The 17,807-nt window shown below is 39.8% G+C and overlaps 1 protein-coding gene across 7 annotated transcripts in view; it reads right to left on the bottom strand.

Moving 5' to 3' along the window:
- NFX1 (nuclear transcription factor, X-box binding 1) overlaps positions 1–17,807 on the bottom strand; it is a 101,462-nt gene that overhangs the window by 39,394 nt on the left and 44,261 nt on the right. For all 7 annotated transcript variants that reach the window (XR_002434809.1, XR_002434810.1, XM_021385667.1 and 4 more), the window contains exons 6-12: positions 12,828–12,899; positions 11,197–11,336; positions 10,084–10,183; positions 9,748–9,965; positions 8,635–8,732; positions 7,550–7,580; positions 5,768–5,850 (exon numbers count right to left, since the gene is read on the bottom strand). Coding sequence is in view for 5 of the 7 variants with exons in the window: in XM_021385667.1 (XP_021241342.1) it covers positions 5,768–5,850; positions 7,550–7,580; positions 8,635–8,732; positions 9,748–9,965; positions 10,084–10,183; positions 11,197–11,336; positions 12,828–12,899 (742 nt within the window). In the remaining 2 variants the exon portion in view is untranslated. The remainder of the gene's footprint in view (positions 1–5,767; positions 5,851–7,549; positions 7,581–8,634; positions 8,733–9,747; positions 9,966–10,083; positions 10,184–11,196; positions 11,337–12,827; positions 12,900–17,807) is intronic.

The following is a 17,807-nucleotide window of genomic DNA, read 5'->3' as shown; positions in this document are numbered from 1 at the left end:
TTCCCCAATATTTAACCTAAATCTCCCTCCCTTTAGTTTAAAACCATTCTCCCATTCCCCTTGTCTTAGCATTATCTGTGTAAAAAGTTGATCTCTTTCCTGTTTATAACTCCTTTTTAAATATTGGAAGGCTGAAATAAAGTCTCAGAGCCTTCTCTTCTTCAGACTGAAGAAGCCAAGCTCCCTCAGCCTGTCTTCTTAGGAGAAGTGCTCCAGCCCTCTGATCATCTTTGTGGCCCTCTTCTGGACCTTTTCCAAAAGCTCTAAATCTTTCCTGTATTTGAGACCCCAGACCTATACGCACTACTCCAGGTGGGGCCTCATGAAAGTAGAGGAGAGAGGGAGGGACAACCACTTCCCTTTGCCTGACTGGCCACTCTTCTTTTGATGCAGCCCAGGGCACAGTTGGTCTTTTGGGCTGTAAGTGCACACTGCTAGCTCATGTTAAGCTCCTCATTTACCAGAACCCCTCAGTCCTTCTCCACAGGGCTGTTCTCAAAGATTTCTTCTCTCAGTCTGCATGCATAATCTGAGATTGCCCTGACCCAAGTGCAACACCTTGCACTAGGCTTTGTTGAACCTCATTAGGTTTACATGGGCCCACTGTTCAAGTTTGTCAAGGTCCCTTTCGACGTCATCCCTTCCTTCTATTGTATCAAGTGCACCATTCATCTTAGTGTCATCAGCAAACTTTCTGAGGGTGCACTCAATCCCATTATGTATGTCATTGATAAAGATGTTAACAAATACCAATCTGAAGACAGACCCGTGAGGGACACCACACGTTACCAGCCTCCACCTGAACATATAGCCATTTACCACAACTCTCTGGCTGCAACCTTCCAAGCAATTCCTTATCCACCCAATTGTCCATCCTTCAAACACGTCACTCTGATTTAGAGATAAGGATGGGGTATGGGACTGTGTCAAAGGCCTTACACGAGTCTGGGAAGATGACACAAGCTGCACTCCTTTTGTCCACCAATACCATCACTCCATCATAGAAGGTGATCAGATTGTTCAGGCATGATCTGACCTTTGGTGAAGTGGTGTTGGCTGTCTTGGATCACCTGCTTATCCCTCATGTGCCTTAACATGTCTTCAAGGAGGATCTGCTCCATGATCTTCCCAGGCACAGAGGTGAGGCTCACGGGCCTGTAGTTCCCTGAGTCTTTCTCCCTTTCTTAAAAATGGATGTTATGTTTTCCTTTTTCCAGTCACCATGGACTTCAGCTGGCACCCGGGACTTTTCAGATACGATGGGGAGTGACTTGGCAACCGCATTAGCCATTTTTTGTCAGGATTCTAGGGGATGCATGTTGTCTGGCCCCATAGACTTGTACACATTTAGCCCCATGAGATGGTCTCAGACTTGCTCTGTTCTTACAGTGAAGAAGTATTTTGCCCCCCACAGTTTACAGCTAGAGGCTTAGGGATGAACGAGAATCCCGGCTGCCAGCGAAAACCAAGGCAAAGAACTTGCTGAGTACCTCAGATTTCTCCCTTTCTGTTGTAGGCAGTTCTCCTTTCTCAGTTATCAGACATGGTATGCTTTCTTCAGCCAGTCTCTTCTAATCTCTGTACCTATTGAATCCCTTCTTGTTGTTGTTTACATCCCTTGTCAAGTGCAATCCCACCTGTGCCTTGGCTTTTCTGACCTATCTATGCAAGTCCAGACAACATTCCTGTATTCTTCCCGTGTAACTCATCCTTGTTTCCACTGCCTGTACTTGCCCTCCTTTTCCCTCAGTTTGATCATATGTCCCAAGACATATCAGTTTCTATCTCCTCTATTTGTTTCCCCATACTGGGGGACAGAGAGCTCTTACGCTCTCAGAAAGGCACCCTTAAAGAGTTACCAGTGTTACTGCACTCTTTTGTTTCTAAGGACAGTCTCCCAAGGGCTCCCTCCCATTAATCCCTTGAATAGCCTGAAGCTTGCTCTCTCTGCCCCCTGGTGGACAACAGGTTGGCCATGAGCCACTAGCGCGCCCTCCTGGCCAAGAAAGCCAACAGTATCCTGGAGTACATTAAAGGCTGGGGCCAGCAAGTCAAGGGACATGATCCTCCCCCTCTACTCTGCCCTAGTAAGGACACATCTAGAAAACCGTGTCCAGCAGCCCAGAACTCAGTTCAAAAAAGACAGGGATCTCCTAGAAAGAGTCCAGCAGCAGGCAACAAAGACGATTAAGGGCCTGGACCATTTCTTGTACAAAAGTCTGAAAGACCTGGGACTCTTCAGTTAGGAAAAGAGAAGACTGCGAGGGGAATCTCATAACTGAATATAAATATCTATAGTGCGGTAGTCCAGTGAATGAGGTTAGACTCTTATCGGTGGCATGCAGCAGTAGAACAAGGGACAATGGGCAGAAACTGGAACACAGGATGTTCCATAGTAACACAAGGAAGAACTTTACTGTCAGAGTGACAGAGCACTGCAGTAGGCAGCCCAGAGAGGTTGTGGAGTGTACTACTTTGCAGATATACCAAATCTATCTGGACATCTTCCTGTGAGAACCTGCACAAGCAGGGAAAATGGACTTGACGATCTCTAGAGTTCCCTCCCAGTCCCTACAATTCTGTGATTCTGTGAAACAAAAAAGCCTTGATCAAGTGGCCTGTAGTAGACCCCAACTATCAGATGTTCATTTCTGGTCCAGTCCCTGATTTTCACCCACAGACTTTCAACCTGAACATGGATGTTTCCAAGAGGCAGCTCTTAGCAATGTATTCACCCCCCAACATAAAGAGCAACTACCCCGCCTCTCTTTTCCTGCCCATCTGTGTAGAAGTGGGCCAAAGACAACACCACCACATGGCAATTTCACCTGATGTATAATCCAATGGGAGCAGGCCTAACAAGAAAGATATAATGGGATCCTGAAGGCTGCTTTGAAGGCAAATTCACAGTCCATGCAGGGGTGGACCAAGAGACTCTATCAAGTCCCACAGGGTTTCAGGTGCCAAGGGATGGCAGACCCAGTGCTTTAAGAATGTTGCAGACAACTTCGGTCTCCCCACTTAAGATTCAAATTACAAGCAAGGACACCTCACTTGAGCTGCAAATTGGCACCATGAATAATCTCCCCTTCCCTGCCCCTGAGGAGCTGCAGCCCAGAAAGCACAGGGTAACATGGCTTTGGAAGGCACAAGTAGGACTGAAATGGTGCAGTTTATTTGCACCATGGAGGAGATCGTTAGAGGTTAGGTGATTGGTAAACCCTCCAGTAGTCGGTAGAGACAGTAGACACTCCAATATTTATTGCAAAGGGGACATTAATCATGTCCACAAGGCAAATCAGAACCCCCTCTCCCCCTTTGGTACTTGATACAGTGATCCAGCCACAGATATTAGGCCAAAGGGTGCAGTACCAAAGGCCAGGACATGCCCTGGTTCAAGTGGAGGTGTTGACACAGGAGAGAAGCATGGCCTGTGCCTTACCACGGAGGGCAGACCTACCCCATCCCACACCTATTAAACATCTGTACTACTCCCCTTGAGGCTTTTAAGTTCACAGGACCTCCAGTAAGAGCAACACCACTCCAGCTTGCTTCAGTGTTGATAAGGAAACATCGTGACACTTTCTGGTGGATGGCTGAACTTCTGGGAACCAGCAAACACAAACCTGAAATGCTACTAGTTCTTTCTAGAAGCATATCCTCTTCAAGGCCATCAAGTACTGGCCCAACAGAACAACAAAAAGACTGTCAATCATCTTCAGTGCCTTAACACCCTACAGTACAACAGGTATTGTATGTACATTGTGATGTACATTGTACTTTGAGATGTCAAAACAGCAGGAGCTTACCCCCAACCTGATCAATCATTGGTTCATGCTGTGAAAGGGTGGAATGCAGCGAAACTGCCAATTCTCAGCCTGAACCAGTGTTGAGCACCAGGTGGCTAACCTAGGGAGCTCGGGTGCAAGCAACACACCTGAGTGACCAGAAAGGGTGGAACCTGGATCCACTCCTCCTCACTCTCATTTAAGGGTTAGCAGCTAAGGGAGTAACATCTCTCTGGGTTAACACTCCTCTTCAGCCATTACTGGTCACGGGAAGGGGTGGCTTGTCTTCCTTCTTTATGACCTGAATCCCATTTGAAGGCACTGTCATCATGTTCTTTTGCTATACGCAAGTCATTCAGGGAACCAAAAGGAAAATTTGTGCCAGAACTTGAAGATGCTACATCTGTGAGTCATTTTTCATTTTTGGTAGATTTGACCACTTATTTAAATGAATTAAATACGAGTTTCACAGTGAAAATCATCTGTGCTACGTTTCAAACCATAAAAACATCTGAATTGAAACTTAAACTATGGCAGGCTGAAGTTACAGCAAATAACTTCATGCATTTTGATGCACTGGCTAAACACAGTCCTGTGGATAGTAAAAAAAGCACACAGCCAGGCTGTTTGTCTTGATACAGGATTTTGAGAATAGGTTTCAAGACTGTAAAAAATAGTCATCTATTTCTTTGTATATTTACTACTCCATTTTCAGTTGACACAAATATGTTATCCGTAAGTTTTCACATGGAATGTATAGAGTTGCAGTTAGACATTCAACTGAAAGAAATACTTGGTCACCTCTCAGAGGGATCTCTACAGGCTGAAGAAAGGGGCTGACAGGAACCTCCTGTAATTCCACAAGGGGAAGCAAAAAGTTTTGCACTTCTGGAGGGAACAACTCCAGGCACTAGAACATACAAAAGGCCACCCAGCAGGAAAACAGCTTTGCAGAAATGGACTTTAGGGTCCAGATGGACACCAAGTTGTGCATGAGTCAGCAGTGTGCCTTTGCACCTAAGAAATCTAACAGTATTCTGGGCTGTAGTAGGCTGATCCTTCCATTCTCTTCAGTATTGCTTAGACTGCACCTGCAGTACTGTTTCCAGTTCTGGGCTCTTTATTAACAGATACACTAGCATACCCAAGGGATTCCAGCAAAGGAACATCTTTTTAGTGGTACCCTGTGTCAAGACAAGAGGCAATGGGCACAAACTGAGACATGGGACATTCCCCATGAACATTAGCAAATATTTATTTACTGTGTAGGTGACCGACCACTGACTCAAGTCACCAACAGTAGCTCTGGTGTCCTCATCCCTAGAGCTTTTCAGAAGCTATCTAGACACGGTCTTGGGCAAGCGGCTCTACATGGCACAGCCTGAGCAGAGGTTTAGACCAGATGACCTCCAAGGGTCCCTTCCAACCTCAATCATTCTGTGATTCTATAACTATCAAAACCATATAGTGGAAAAAAAAGCTTAGGCCTGATACATACAATTTTTCATCACAGCAGGGATACACCATCTTTAAAATTTGATTCTGTTAGGATTCCAATTGCAGACTTAGAACTATAGACCATGACGCAGCTAAGTAACATCACATCCTTTCTCATTTTCCTTGGAATCACCAAACCAACAAAACTCCACTATTTCCCTGGGCAGCCTGTTGCACTGCTTGATCATTCTTCCAGAGAAAAAAAAATTCCTAATATTGAACATGCACCTCCTCTGGCACAACTTGAGGCCATTATCTATCACCTTTAATTGTATTTAAGCTGAAGCATGTTTTTACAATGCCTATAAAATGAATTCTGCAGAATAAATGTACATGTAAACTTTTGGAGCATTACTTATATTGGAAATAGAGATTCCAAATGCACAAAAATGTAAGGGAACAAAAGCAAAAAGTCTTAACTTCACAACAAAATACAAACACTTCATTACAAACAGTTTTTATAAAACCAGATGTGAACTTACCACACAGCAAACTTCATTACATTTGTGTCGTCCACATGACCTTTTCTTGTTGCATCGCTTGTCACACATAAATGTAATAGCAGCTATTAAAAAAAATAATCACAACATAGGTCATGATTTGCTCTTTGCTTACGCTGAGAATAAAAGATAAAGTCACAATATTAGGCTAAGGCTCTTCTAAGGCCCTATCTAGAGAAGAGCATCACTAGGCATTTAGCACACAAAAATGTAAATTACTTGCACTTCCACATTAATTCCCCATATGAACACTTGCCTTGCTTTAAACAAACCCTTGTTCAAAAAGATTTTTGGAGAGCAGTTTATTTCACATTATTCTTTATACCACAAACTCTGCAAACAGAACAGACAAAATAGGATTTCCTGATACACTGAATATACCACAAATATACCAATTGAGCAATCTTAATTAAGACAGTAATAATAAAAATCAGCTAAATATAACTACTGCTGATATGATGATGAAACTGGCACTAACAAAAAGTCTTACTACCATCCAAAAGCAATGTGAACAACTACTTCTGAGTTCTTAAGACTTCATAGCTAAAAGTTCAACTTAGGAAATATGCATATTACTACATTATTGACCTTGTGAATGAGTACCTCAGAACAACAGTGATTCATCAACTACAATTTCTCTAGATTGAGATTCCTCAGTTTTAACAATTAAATAGCTTAAGAACTAGGCTTCACAGACCAGCAGAACAAGCAATGTGTATAAGTACTCCCAGTATCAGTGACTAAAGCAGGATGAGCAATTGTGTGTGTGTGGGGGGGGGGGGGAATAAATACCTGTGACCTCTCCAAGCAAGTATCCTCTTTTTTCTAGAGGGTCAACAACCATCACAAAAGACAGGCAAAGGCATCAAAGACAACACTTAGAGAACTCTTTCAACAGTATTTTATCCAATTACAGTGGATTACTACTGTAGTGCAGTTCACTACCATTCCAGGTCTCCCAGCTTTCTTCCATAACCGGAGTGGTGGGAATGGCTAGAAACATCCATTCATTCATTTGTTTCCTTCCTCTAAAGTGATCTGTCTTGCTCATCCACAAGATCAGCAGATACCAGAGTGTGCCCTATGACTGACTATGTAGGACTGTAGTGCTATCACCCCATAAGCATGAAATAGAGTAGGACCGTGACATCCTTACGTATTTACATTTAGCAGCTTTAGCAATTCCCTTTTACATGAAATGCTGCCATAATCCAACTTATAAGACCACTCTTGAGGAAGAGTTCTAGTCAAGTGATGCTGACAAAATAATCTTACAGTCAAATCCTTTAATTTGATACACAAAATCCAAAGATTGACTCCTGCTTTGATTGAAGGCCACAGAGCTTTCAGAACAGCTTTCAGGACTTTCTAAGTCTTTAAAGTGAACACATCATCTGCTTTATTTAACATAAAATACATTTAGTCTCTCAAAAATTGAGAATAAAAAACAACAAACAGTGTATCACAATAAAGAACAAACTGCTAAGGAAAATCCTGAACAGCCAGAACTCAACAGAATGAGGAAAAACTGAAGTGAGCTCACAAGCACCTCCACCCTCTGAAATTTTGTGACAGAAAAAAAACCCCACCTAAGACAGAAACATACAGTAGAGATACAAAATCAGCATCAGAAATTGAAAATGACTATTAAATCAGGTAGTTGGCAACTTCTTGAATCAAACCCAAAATTCGTGAGCTGTGTCTCATTTTTTAGGACTTGGAAACTATCTCATACTATATAATTAACAAATTATACAATAATACCTTTATTCCTGAGTAGAGCACATGGGACTTCCTAGGAAACAAACAGGGAACAGTTAAATTGCAACAACTGCAACTTTACTTATCTAGGAAGTACCTAGTCACATATGACAAAAAAAGTTTTCAGGTCCATAAAACTTTTATACACAAGAAACAAAGAAGCCGGAAAAATCCTCAAATTTATGCATTATTTCATGTTTTAATTTACATTTTTTAATCTTAACATTTTAGCACTTGACTTTTTCCTCCTAGAAATTCAGTAGCAAGAATTTGTAATTTAAGATTCCTCACTAAACTCAGTGGACAACACTGTTAAGTAAAAAGAACATGTTTGTCCGAGGAAACCAGAAACTTGCATTGAGAACAACAAGAACAATGCTCTCCTCAAGAGTACTAATAAAGTACAAATTTGTGCTTTGACCATGTGTTTCAAAAAAAATGCAAGACTGACATTCTTTAAACAAAAAGTCTAATCTCACGACTGAAAATTCTATACTCAGATAAAACACTTCAACATGAAAATAAAAGGCTTCTGAGATAGTAACCAAAGATTTCAAAGCAATGGTTAAGCACAGTAACATAGTTTAAAAGTATACTAATTACTATATGACAATTGGTGAGATTCTGCTGCATCATTACACAAAAGCACAAAGAAAGGAGATTAAAAACCAATAATATCTCCAAAATTTTCTACAAATCTATAGGCTATCACTATACATTAGCTAGCTTTTCCTCTTACACTACCTTTCCCTTGGTTTACATCACTCCTGTTAAAACCATCATTCTTTGCACTGCACAATTACTGCAGGACAATACAGGCTTTGCAGCCAGCTTAAACCAAGAAAAACCTATGAAAATGCTTCAGTAATCCTTCAGAAATCGTGTTCATGACAACTAGCCTATCCTAGCACTTCACAGCATCTAGCTGATGTCTATCAGTTCTAACAGAGTGGACATTCCTGTAACTAGAGGCACAACACCTTCTTCACAGCCTTTCCCTTAACCACTTCAGCTCCTTTTTCTCCACAGCTTCAAAAAAAAAAAACCAAATCACTACCTGTTTTCATGGTCAAACTTTATGCACTCACCTTTTTTTTGAAGCCACACCTGCAATAAATATTTGACGTTTGAGAACATGGTCTACAATCTCCTTCATGGCACAGGCTTTCACACGTATGAACCAACTCTATCAAAATTAAAATAAAAAGATTAAAAAAATAGAATTCATGATCAGTAACAAGGTATTTATCAGGAGCACCACACATTGCAGATAGCAAGCCTACTGGCAGCTAGGTTTCCATTTTGACACACTGACTCAAACAGGCAAAAGAGTTCAAGGATTTAACAGTTTTTTTCCCATTATTATGAGCTTTATGACCCTGAATATGTAGACTAAACAGTTAAGTCTACAATTAACATTGATAATGCATACATATATTTTTATATTTTTTAAAAAAATTGCAAGATAATATCTTATATACTTAAAATCTGTGAAACTCGTACGATTTTTTCTTCTTTTTCATCCTAAATGAAAAAGACTTACCATGCATACCTTCATCTTTCACTTACTGGGTTAACTGAAATTCCACTAAAATGTAAGTTATTACAAGTATAAAAATTATGATTGTGTGGTTTTGTAAAATTGAAGCTTCATATAATCTCAGTTAAATTAACTTTTATTTACCAAATGCTATCACTAAAGAGTCAATTTAATTCTGTAAATAACTTCTTCCTTCCAACTGCCCAACATCACATTCCACTTCGTGGCCTAATGCCACACTTCTTGTCGTGGCCACAGTAAATGAGTGCTTACTAGAAGCATCTAGAGGTAGTAAATGAAATCATTTATCTCTACAAGTCTTCATATCAACAATGAAGAACTAGATGGGCTTTTAACAGACCTTAGCAGACATTAACTGCTAGAAATTACCACAGCTCTACTCCTCTACCACTACTAAAGAATACAGAAACAAAATTTTAGAGCTAACTATTGTTGATGATTTCTAGACAAATACATTTCCTGATTTTAAAGTATCACTTAGAACAAATACAGCCTATCTCACAGGCACTGCAGTAGCATTCACATTCAATTTGGTTAATACCCAAATCCTTAAAAATATCTTTGAAATGAAACAGTTGCTTTTTTTTTTTTTTAAATGTGAGATTTTTTTAAATACTCTGATGCAGAAAGTTCTAATTACCATAGCTACCACAAGAAAGAGGTTTGCCACATGTTTTTCCACATGATGGGATAGGATCTGTGCATATTTTACGTTCAACACATCCTAGTTCCAGTAACTTGCTGAGAGGAGTCTGACCACAGGGACAGCGATATACTACTTGTGGAAGTCGTGGACAGAGTTGGCAAGGTTGAGGATGGCATACTTGTGTGCAGTTGTGCCTCCCACAATTTAACGTTCTGTGGAAAAAAACAACAACAAAACAACAAAAAAAAAGGGTTATTACAATGACATGATCACTAAGTATGATTAAAACAACCTTTTATTTTTCAAAAGCCTAAATTAGAGTTAACTTACTTGCCACATGTATTCTGACATGAGAAACTCCCAAATCCATCATAAAATTCTTCCTTTGTCCCACACAATACTTCTTTAAAGTTTTTTCCACAGTAACACACTAAGAGAAAGCAATATTCCACAGAAAACAATAAAAGCATCAGTGACAAAACACAGCAATAGAACAAATGCAAGAATTGTGAGATGTGAGAAATTACATCCACTTTTTTTTTAGTACAAAGAAGTTGCTCTTATTTAGATTTAATTCAACACTTCTCAGTCCTACAGATTCTGAAACATATCTTTTGTTTTGATGAGACAAAAAACAAAGGGGAAGCTCTACCTACACAAAAAGCTTATGTATTAAAGCAGTACACATAACAAGTTATTACCTGAAATGTCAAGAAAATGAACATACATTTTTTGAATTATTTATGTAGAAAACTGTATTTGCATTAGTATACTAGAACACATACTTGGATATAGTTTTCACAACTGAGTTTAGGAAATTTTAAATAGCAATCATGAGTAGTTTGTTGAAAGGTGGTTTGTCTGTCTCTATTCTTTTTCTGTATTGTTTAAAGTCTTGGAATGATGTAATATTAAGTAGCATCATAGGTCAATTCAGGTTGAAAGGGCTCTCAGGGGGTCAGCTAGTCCAAACCCTTAAAGCTAAGCCAGCAATGAGATCAGGTCACATTACTTACTGTTTTACCCAGCTGGATCTAAAAAACTCCAAGTTCCCACAAGAAAAAGTTTCTCCTTATAACTAGTTACAACATTTCACTACAGCCTGTTGTCTTGTCCTCCGAACATACATACACAGGCTGGCTCCATCTTCTTGATTACCTCCTATTAGCTATTGAAAGACCCAGTCGTTCCTAAGCCTTCTCAACCTAAAGTAGTGTAGTTCTACTCATCTTCATAGCACACATGTTCCAGTATCCTAAACTTCACAGCAGAATTCTTCTAACCATGTTCACATCCCTATTTAAATATACAGCAATTCTAATTTTCCAATTTTTAAACATTCTAGCAACAGATTTTAGTTAACTCAAAGTAAAGCCCCCGCCTCTTCTTTTCCTAGTATACGTATATCATGGGTAGATATGCATAAGGCATTCTGATACTTACCCTGCTGTACTTTTAGCTGGCAAGGTAAACATTCTCCTGCATGGCACACCTGGGTACATCTGTGCTTGCCACAGTTTAAAGTACTTCCACATACATTAGAACAATGAATTTTTGTTGACTGGCCACAGCGAACTGAATGACTGTAGAAAATGACACCACAGTCTGTTAGCTACCTCAAATCTACACATAACTTACTAAAAAGCACAACAGACTTCTCTCAGCTACATGGAAAAAAAAAAAAGACACTTTTAACTTGAAACTTGGAGTATGGCTACACATCGAGCCAAGAGCTGATATTTCTATTACATCAATATTTCCTAAAGGTTTAAATGATCTAAAGTCCACTGAGTGCAATGAAGAAAGTGATATGAGTATTAATAGTGATGCAGCCTACAGAAACACTTTTTGCAACTAAGAATACTCCCCCACCTACATCAGCATAGCTTGAATTAATCTCCCAGCAATTGCAGCTGCTTCATCAAGGAAATGTACAACAATTCAATTTTAAGATTTGTTTTTGCATAGGATGCACACAAATGTTATCAACATAAATTGCATTTTATTATAAAATATTCTGACTCTAGAACTCAAAAATTTCTTAGTCTTTATACAGTTACAACAGCTGACTTTACCCACTACGAAATGTGTATGTGAAATAGCAATTTGAAAACATCTTGAAGTTTGAGGTACTATGCATCTTGGATGCTGATACAGTACATATGACAAAATGCTATTTAGAGCCACGTTTAAAATGTTAAATGCAGTACTATAAAAAAAAGGATGGCATTTTAGAAAAGTAATACCTTTTTCCTAACTATTCCTTGCAATTAAATGAAGCAATCACGTAAGATAAAATCCAGTTATCTACAATTGACCTATTTTCCACTGAAGATTAAGTGCTTCCACCTGCAAATACTTTCACAGGAATAGGAATACTATCACTGAATAGGTTTTTTCTTTTGATTCTGGAAACAAGCATGGGCAAGTATTTTATTACACAGAATCACTTATAACTACCTCTCAGAGCATCTGAACGTGAAGGATCATGAAGCCTGGGCAGTACATTCTTGCAGTTGAAAACAGCACTACATGCATCAAACACACAAGGAAAAGACAGCTTTCAAGACTGGAATAAACTACAGACTTCCCTCTTGTAGTGGTACAGCTTCCCAGAACTATACAAGTTACTTTTAAATTATTATTTTTTTATTTTCATTTATTTTTATTACTTAATTACTATTTCTGGAATAGAATAACTCAAAATTACATTCCATTTGGACAGAAAAAGTGTGATTTTTTCCTACTCCTTTCACTGTGTCTCCTACAAAAAAAAAATATGTAAATACCAGAATGTGATTGCAAAAAATTGCATAAACTCACAGATTGCTTGAACAACTCAGCTTCACATCCCAAGTTTTTTTTCCCCGTAAGATTAAAAGTAATTGCTATTTTAAAAATGAAATACATAAAAAAATTACATATCTAAACTTCTCTAGTATTAGCACACAAAAGCTGAAGCTCAGAAAAAAATTATTACGTAAACCTTAATAATAAACTATAGTACAGAAAAGAAACGTTACTATTAAACTTGCAGTGAACTATTATTACATAAGCATTAGAAGTACTCTCACCTTGTTTGTCCACATTCACATGTTTTTGTCACAAACGCTGGGCATGAAGGACAAGGTCCTGGATGACACAGGCTTGGAAAAAAAAAAAGCAAATAGAACTGTAAAGTGAACTCTAATTTATTACACTCCCGGAGAAATAATACCAAATTTCCTAAAAAAAAAAAAAAAAAGTTTTAGGAACCAGAACATTCTCAAAACACTGCATGTACATTATTTACTCCTCCAGGATAATAAAGCATTTTAACTAATTTAAAAATATTAGAAATGGTTACAGTTTTATCAGTCTCAAAAGTTTTAAAACAGTGAGGTTGAACAAAATATTCCACACTCCCGCTGTCAAGTTAATAATGCTGCTACTTAGATATTTCATATCTTACATTTCAACAGATGGCCTGCATCAATTCAACTGTGTTCACAGGGGTAATGCCCAAATATTACATGTCCAAACCATTAACACATTCACTTTCCTCAGCAATAACAATACATAAATACATTTATACATAATAACAACATATTAAATACAACATAAATAGAACAATACATAAATAACAATAACTTTAAGAAGTCCAACAGCAAGATTTCCCTGCTACAGTTTCTTCTGACTTCAAAAATAAGCATTCTTTATGGATTGATTAAGATACATGCACTCACACACTTCTTATTTAGCAAGCAACTCCGGTATGATTTGGTTTCTGCAAAAGCTACAGTAAAGACAGGTGATACTTCCACACTTCAGTGTATTTAAAACAGAGACAAAAAAAAATCTTTAAATGATGTGTTTGAAACATGATGGAAAGTGCAATAAGACAGCAGAGCAGCAAGATCCCAGGCCATAGCAAGCGAGGATCTGCTCAGGCATGGCAGCAATAGGTCCGGAAATAATGGAAAGAAGCTGCTTACCTTGAGAGGCCTGCAAGATCGCCAGACAGACAAGGATTTCCAGATGAGATACCCTTGCCTCACTACCATCCCTTAAATGAGGTCTGGGAAGGGGTGGATCCTGGCTCCACCCCTTCTGGTCACTCAGATGCATTGCATGCAGCTGAGCTCCCCTGCGTTGCCCCTGCCTTCCCACCAGGTGTTTAATCACTGGTTCAAGCTGTGACTTAGCATTTCCACTACAGCATTACAAAGTAAATGCAAAGAAGACAGATGCTGAAGACCTCAGTATTAAGTTCTGTTCAGTGCATTCAGAGTCTTACTTTTATTGAAACTTCATTAGTTGTCATTAGCATGGATGATTTCTTTCACAAATTATTGCTGGTGCTGCTCTGGAGAACTTACCTACTAGAAAGGTTGTGATGAAAGATACAGCTAGACTTAAGAAAAATTAACGTACATCTATCTGCCTGACAGTAAAAGTATTTTATTTGATAATACAGCCCCAAAGGACTTTCCACAACTGCTTTGATGAAGACTACAGCAACAAAGACCTATGAGGAAAGACCGGACACTAAGAGCACAAAGTTTCAGTTACTGCCTTTATAAGATCTTTTTCAAGTGTTCTCAAAAGGCATTGCATAATGCCAGTTGGCAGGGGAAATCTCAAAGACTAAACAGACGATTAACTCTTAAAAAAAGCTTAAGTTTGTCATGTTTATTATTTGGAACATTTTGTTCAATTTTAAGCTAGATGCTGGACTGATGAAGAACTTAAAAAACTAAAATGGATTTCAGCATATTTAAATGTGAAGAGAACTCATTTTCTAAAGCATGCCACAGCTGACACAAGTAAAAGGCTAGCAAATCACTCTTTTTGAGGAGCTGCTTGCCTGCTCGTTGAGCTGTTTATATTAATTGTCACTAACCCATTCCAATAAACCTAAGCAAATATCACTTAAAGATTTATTATTAAAACATAGTAAGTTAGCCTCACTTGTTTTCACCAAAACGGATTATCTAATGCCGCACTTAACGCAACAATCCAACTAAATTTTGTCAGCAGCACAGTGAAATGCTAACAGCACGGCAAAAGTTAAAGCTCAACTGATGTTATAGGACAGGAAAATAAAAAGCCCGAAACTACACTATGGAAGGTAGATTAACACAAACTACATCACCTACACAGTTTCACTTAAAAAAATTGATTGAAAATACATGGTTGTGAATCTGTGAAATATTAAAACAAACAAACATATGCAAGGTCAAAAAAAATCCATAATATAAATGAGCATTCAAAATACCACTTCAACAGAAAATATTTGTCAAAGGGATCAACGTATTGGAGTAAACTGGCAGTAGACGAGTAGGCTGAAGAAACATTCTCTATAACCTCATTTTTGAAATTTGAGCATCAATTTCAGACATCCCTTACAACTATGAAAGAGATGACAAATAACTTGAAATCCAAAACCACTGGGGTCACAAAACCTAAGGAAACAGTTCTGATTCTAGCTGAAAGAAAACATGGAATATCTGTACAGGTTATAATGGAAAAAACTGCTAGCCTGGGAACTAAGAGTATCCTTGACAAGTGTTGGTGGGAACCCAAGGGCAGCCCTACACACACTTATGTATCTATATTAAAGTCATAAAAATAACTTGCTATCAAGTTATCATGTCCAGCTTGCCATTCACGAGTACTCAGAAGTCCTTTTCAGCAGGGCTGTGTTCTATGCCCTGGCTTGTATTGATAGTGAGGGGGCTGCCACAACCCAGGTACAAGGCCCTTGGGTTTGCTGAACCTCATGAGGTTCTCCTGAGCCCACTGCTTCAGACTGTTTAGGTGTCATGGTTTTATGATTTTTGGTTATTGGTATTCCACATCATAACATCATGTAGTGAATGTACCTGGTTCTCAGAAGAGAAGGACTACTACATTCCCCACGGTACTTTGCTCCTCTGTTACCATTTTCCAGCCGGAGGGAAAAGATAAAAACTTGCAGATCACGAGACGTCGTCCCTTTTTTCCGCCGTCTCTCGTCTTGGCAGCACCTCGCTCTCCAGCCATCTTATCGTCGGTAGTAGAGTAAGGCCTACCTTGATTTTGGGACACTCTCTCTCTCTGTATTGGATTTATCAGCTTAAATTGTAATTATATTGTACTATAGTGTGTTGTTTTGCATTCCGATATCTTATTTAGTAAATTAGTTTGTTTCTCCTCAGATTGTTGCCGCTGTTCTTTGCTCTCAGGGCCATCTCCTTACCCTTTTTTCACTTTTCCCTTTTCCCGGGGTGTGGGCCCGTGGGTCCCCCGTCCCCTTTGTCATGGAACCGGGCCGAACGCCCGTAAACCGTTGACACTAGGTCTTTCTGGTGGCACCCCAGTCCTCAGGCCTATCAAGCTCACCAGACAGCTTGGCGTAATCCACAAACTTGTTGAGGGTGCACTCAATCCCACTGTCGATCTCACCGATGAAGATATTAAAGAGCATCATTCCCAGTACTGACTTTTGAGGGACACTACTTGTCACTGTTCTCCATTAGGACATTAAGCCACCTCCATTTGGACATTGAGTGTCATGGTATTATCTAAGGGTCTGCGTCCGTGACAAGGGGGACAGGCCCGAAAGAAAAAAAAAAAAAAAAAAAAAAAGAGAAAAGAGGAAAGAAAACAAAAAAAATTTGTCAGCGGCTGGGGGCCGGCCCTGGGCGGTCTGGCGGCTAAAGCGGCAGGGAAGACGTGGACCCGCACCCTGGGGAAAACAAAGGGAAGAGGGAAAAGGCAGGGGACTCGCAGGCAGATCTAACACAAAAACAGCGGCACCAATCTGAGGAGGAACAACTAATTTTACTAAATATATCAAAAACGAGGCCAGTAGAATTGTAACAGAGAGTTTACAGGCTGCAAATCTTACACAGTAAACTGCAGGAGGACCACATGCTTTCTCCGCCGGCAGGAAGGAACACACGCCCCGTCTCCCAGGCGGCTTCACCACCCCCTCCAACGCAAAGACCCCTGGGGAGTGCACCTCCTCCCCTCCCCCTCAGAGGGCCGCACCAAAAAAGGCAGTTTGCAGTAACCAGGGAATTAACTCTTTAACTGCCTGTGCTTTACATGATGTAATGATGTGGAATACTGACAACAAAAATCACAAAACCATAACATGAGCCATTCACCATCACTCTCTGGGTAAGATCTCGCAACCACTTCCTTGTCCATCGAACTGTCCCTCCATCAAACCCATATCTTTCCAATTTAGAAAGAAGGATGTTGTGAGGGACTATGTCTTTGACATACTTAGCCTTACTGAAGGAAGTCCAGACAGGTGCCATCAGCGCCTCTTCCTTTGTCCATCAACACAGTTATGCCATCATAGAAGGCCACTAACTTGGTCAGGAAGAACTTGCCCTTGGTGAAGCCATGCTGGTTGTCTCTTATCACCTCCCTACCTTCCATGTGCCTTAGCACAGTTTCCAGGAGGATCCACTCCATGATCTTCCCTGGCACAGAGATGAGATAAGGAGAGGTGAGGTAACTCTGATGGCCGCAACTGGGTTGTCCTTTCTATACTTCATAAAAATGGGTGCAACACTGCCTTTTTTCCAGTCACCAGAGACTTCACCCCACGGCCATGACTGTTCAAATGTCATCAACAGTGGCTCAGTGACTTCATCAGTCAATTTCCTGAGGACTCTGGGATGCATCTTGTCCATATACTTATGGATGTTCAGGTTTCTCAGGTTATCATGAACCTAATTTTGCTCCACCAGTTGCTATCTTCCATCCTGTCCACTCAAGAGGTTCGTGAAGAGCAATTGCCAGTGAAGACTGAGACAAAAAAGTTGCTGAGTACCTCAGTCTTCTCCTTGCCTGTTGTTATCAGCTTGCCTATACTGCTCACTAGGGAGCTAGTTTACACGCTAGATTACAACACCCTCCTGTGCTCTGCACATTTCATCTGTATGTCAGAGGGAAGAAATACAAACATCCTATTAAAAAGCTATGAAAATAATGTTCCTCTGATGTCACATAAGACAAGAAGAGGGAATTATGTTCGCATAGGAAATCCTGGTATTGTCTCATCAATTAGCTGTAGT

Source organism: Numida meleagris, chromosome 2 (genome assembly GCF_002078875.1).
Source record: "Numida meleagris isolate 19003 breed g44 Domestic line chromosome 2, NumMel1.0, whole genome shotgun sequence".
Lineage (NCBI taxonomy): Eukaryota > Metazoa > Chordata > Aves > Galliformes > Numididae > Numida > Numida meleagris.
The sequence above is the reverse complement of the archived record's forward strand: the minus strand, read 5'-3'. Positions and strand labels throughout refer to the sequence as shown.